At 40.8% G+C, this 3794-nt stretch overlaps 2 protein-coding genes across 2 annotated transcripts in view; both read right to left on the bottom strand.

Moving 5' to 3' along the window:
* Positions 1-3794, bottom strand: part of LOC109532432 (wnt inhibitory factor 1-like) — a 10895-nt gene that overhangs the window by 2933 nt on the left and 4168 nt on the right. The window lies entirely within an intron of this gene.
* On the bottom strand, positions 17-1336 carry LOC109531919 (cytochrome b-c1 complex subunit 6, mitochondrial-like; the record flags this gene model as incomplete). The annotated part of the gene is made up of 3 exons (XM_019896458.1): positions 1164-1336; positions 607-639; positions 17-214 (listed from the first exon to the last, which is right to left on the bottom strand). Coding segments are annotated over exons 1-3 (276 nt in total), but the record flags the coding sequence as incomplete, so codon positions are not given.

The raw sequence follows: 3794 nt of genomic DNA, 5'->3' as shown, positions 1-3794 counted from the left end.
TGAAAAAAAAAAAAAAAAAAAAAAAAAAAAAAAGCAGTCGCTTCTCACTTACACAATGGTCCCTAGCATGGAGGAAGTCAAAAAGCTCCTCGGTGCAGTCTTCCGTTGTGGAGGAGCGAGCGTTCACTCTGGTCTCGCATTGCTCCAGACGTGCTTGAGTGTGTACGCAGTGCTCGATCTCAGCACACTTTTCGCGCATCGTTTCCAGGGGATCCTGCAAAACAGCAGCATTACAGAAACTAACACTGTCACATACAATTTCAAAATTATGTACCGGTATTTAAAAAGGGTAGTGAGGCTGCATGATATGGACTTAGGGTGGGGGTATGGGGGTGGGGGTATGTAAATCTGATTTTCAATTTTAAATGATTGTTCTCTTAATCTTACAGGAGAAGCAAATGACAATTACATGACTCTATAAGCTTGACTCTTTTTTTTCCCTTTTGGGATTTATTTAATTTCTTATGAGACCAAACACACTTTGGAACATGTCCCCCCCTAAACATTTAAATTTAATTTCAATGAGCATCAACTATACGGCAATTTCCACTATACGTGGGCCGGCACATTCCCTATCGCCCACAACTAAGTGGTGGTCCAATATACCACTAAGTCTTCCTCCTCCTCTTCTTCTTCTTCCTGAAAAACAAACAGAAATTACAGTAGTAACAATGAATTTACTCATTCAAAAAGGTGACTTATTCTTATCTTTTTAATAATGCATTCGACTAATACTTTATATTTAAAAAAATAAAAGTGATAAAACAAAAACTTTAAAACGAGTTGAAAAGAATAACATATTGCTCTAAAAACATTGACATTTGCCTGAAGTAAAATTTAAAAAAAAAAGTAACAACGAAATACAAACTATAATGGGTAATCCAAAACTATTACCGTTTAACTTTGCTGCAACTGCAACCACCTGTCTACCACATACAGATTCAAATGCTGTCAATTTCTAATGATAAGTCACCACATCCTTTACTGTTGTTAATTTTGCACACACAAATGCTTCAAAATCAAAATGCACTCAATTTAACGAAAGGGGGGGGGGGCAAGGACCATCTCACCTAGCTTAGCCTTCTTCGGCTAACTACAAGCTAACGTTACCTAACATAAGGCAACACGATCGTTTATCCACCTTGATAACAACTTCGACTTACATCGTCTGGTTCTCCGTTCGTGATCACTTTCTCGTCAAGGACCATATTTGCTGCTGTCCCGCGTCCTGACCCGACCACAAACCAAATCCACTGATTTATTTGGAGGACACTGCAGGACAAGTCAAACCTATGAGGAAAGCTAGCGAGTCGGTAGTTTCCGTCTTTCAAAATAAACGGCCAAGTCCGGTCTCTCAATAGGGTTCCTCTCTGGTGTTATCAATACTTATTAAAACTTTTATATGTAGTGCAAATTATAAACAACGAGACACTAAAACAAATCCAACACTGAGTTATTTCCTTGATACAATTAATATATTTTAATTTGTTAAATCAAAAGCGGAAGCAAGACTTCCACAATAACTGAGTGGCCCTCGGCCGGTTGGCCAAGGTTGGCGAGTAAGCCGCAGGAGGAGTCGTAGTTCTGAAACAGAGACAGAGAGTTTTCAACTACCGGTACATAACAGTATGAATTCCTCCTCGCTACCTGGCAGGGATAATGTGAAACTTGACGCTTTCCGCACACTCGGTGCTCCTTTTGTTGTCTTAGTTTTGGTTGAGGGGAAAAAAAAACGTTTTGGATTAAGCTGCGAAAAGGTGTTTAAGGTAAGCAGGAAGCGAATCAACCACGAGCACGGTAGTATTCCAAACTCCTCAGTTAATTAAAAACTAATTTAGTTTTCTTCAATTGCGTGTTTTGAAAGCAGCTACAAATCAAGTTCTGCTCGTTTGTGACTGAATAAATATTCAAATGTCACTTTTATCACTCGGGGCATTGCAAAAATTTGTGAAAATGGGGAAAAATGCTTCCGAATATTTCTGCTGATGCTCAGTAAACAGGAGACAAGTTGACTTCAAATGTTGACAAGACACTGCAGATCAAAAGAAATTAGCCTGTGGCTAACTGTGTATATGTAAATGTTCTTTTTTTTTAACCTGCTTTAATAATTTACATTTTGGTGCGAGTACAGTTTTGAAGCACTGAATACGGTGATCGTCTGCGTCAGCGGTTTGACTGATAAGCCACCTTGCAATTACCTTGTACGCAATGTTATCCTTGATGCTAACCGGAACGCCATACAGGAGACCTCCCTTGTTGGACTCCAGCGTTTTCAGATGGTCAAAACTCTCGAGCAGGATGGCGGTGCAGCAGTTTAACCTTTTGTTTTCATTGATAGTCTGTTAAAAAAAAAAAAAAAAAAGATAGTTATAATAATATCCTTCATATTAGGGTCCGGCCAATTAATCGGTCGCCGGAAAGTAGCTCTTTTAAAATCGTCCTAATGCCCATCACAGTATTTGGTGGGATAAAATTCTGCCAAATACCGTAAGGGCATCGACCTCCCCCAATAAGAAAAAATAAAATACAAATGGGCGGGCCTTAGTTCTTTTTATTGATAATTCTCATTGGGATCAATGATTAATTCAGTGGACCTTGCGCGCCATAGCAATAAATCTGGGAAAGGTACTGGGAATCTTGAGTTCTCAACTTTTAGTAGAATAAGTAAGATTGAGTTTAGTATACTGGACCTTTTCCATGTAGGAGTAAAACACATCTTCGGGTCTCAGCAGGCCATCCTTCAGTTTATTTGTCAGGTCAGCCAGAGACAAAGATAAAATGAGAGATGGATCCATCTTTGGATGCTGGAGGGAGAGTCACACGTCAAGTAAATAACAGCTCTCACTTGAGTACACGTACACACACACAGCAAAGTCGATAAACTCATCCTTGGTGTATACAAAGCAATATTTTTCTGGCATATGTTAAAATGTGCAGAATATTCAGATTTTTTTTTTTGTTTAATGGTGGTGTTTTTAATTTACTTTTTTAGGTGACACTGCGGGCCTCTTGGTTTAAAAAGTTTGAGAACTACTTGTGATTTTAACCTATGTAACGTTGTGGCAAAACATAATGTGTTTTAGCCAGTCTCGGCCCAATATCACCGACAGAAAACGTATTCATTTTTATACATACTTCGTTTTTAAATCTCAACTCACCGCGTTCTTGTAGTGAAGGACAGCCTCTTCAGCTCTCAGCAGGCTGTCATGTCTCAGATTTCTGGCTTTCTGCATCTTCCTCCGAGCGTCCAGGCGGCCGTCGACCGCCCGGGCTAACACCACCATAGTTCCCGTTATGCAGGCGGCAGCCCCGGCGAGGACGGCGGCTGAAGACAGGGTGTCCAGCTTCAGCGCCTGAAGTAACCCTTTGACACATTTGCCCATCCCCGAAAGACAAGCCCTTTATTGTCAAACAATTGTCGTGCCTTGTAAACCGTCCTTGTCAATTTGACTGGGGGCGAGCCAAGCCCGTCTTGGGTTTGTGACGCTTTTATGGCTCGCCTAAGGGAGAGGCTTGAGTCGGTAGTAACTCATTGGCTCGAGACTACAGCGGCGTTTCCTTGAAGAAGCTGAAATCTACGCATGCGCATTAGGAATCCGTGGTAAGTGATTGGCAACGATTCAACAGCATTACCTGAAATGACCTACTAGGGGGCGCCGACGACGCCCTTCTTCCATGCTGGATTTTTTTAACCATTTCTGCAACTTTGTGATTGATTTTGTGTACTGTATTTTAATTTAGAATCTCAAGTTCACACCAAGTGAACATAAAATTTATTCAGGGGGTTGGGGCCG

This window comes from Hippocampus comes, unplaced genomic scaffold, assembly GCF_001891065.2.
Source record: "Hippocampus comes isolate QL1 unplaced genomic scaffold, H_comes_QL1_v1.1 scaffold22, whole genome shotgun sequence".
NCBI classification, from domain to species: Eukaryota; Metazoa; Chordata; class Actinopteri; order Syngnathiformes; family Syngnathidae; genus Hippocampus; species Hippocampus comes.
Note: the sequence above shows the minus strand (reverse complement) of the source record. Positions and strands in the feature narration are given on the sequence as shown.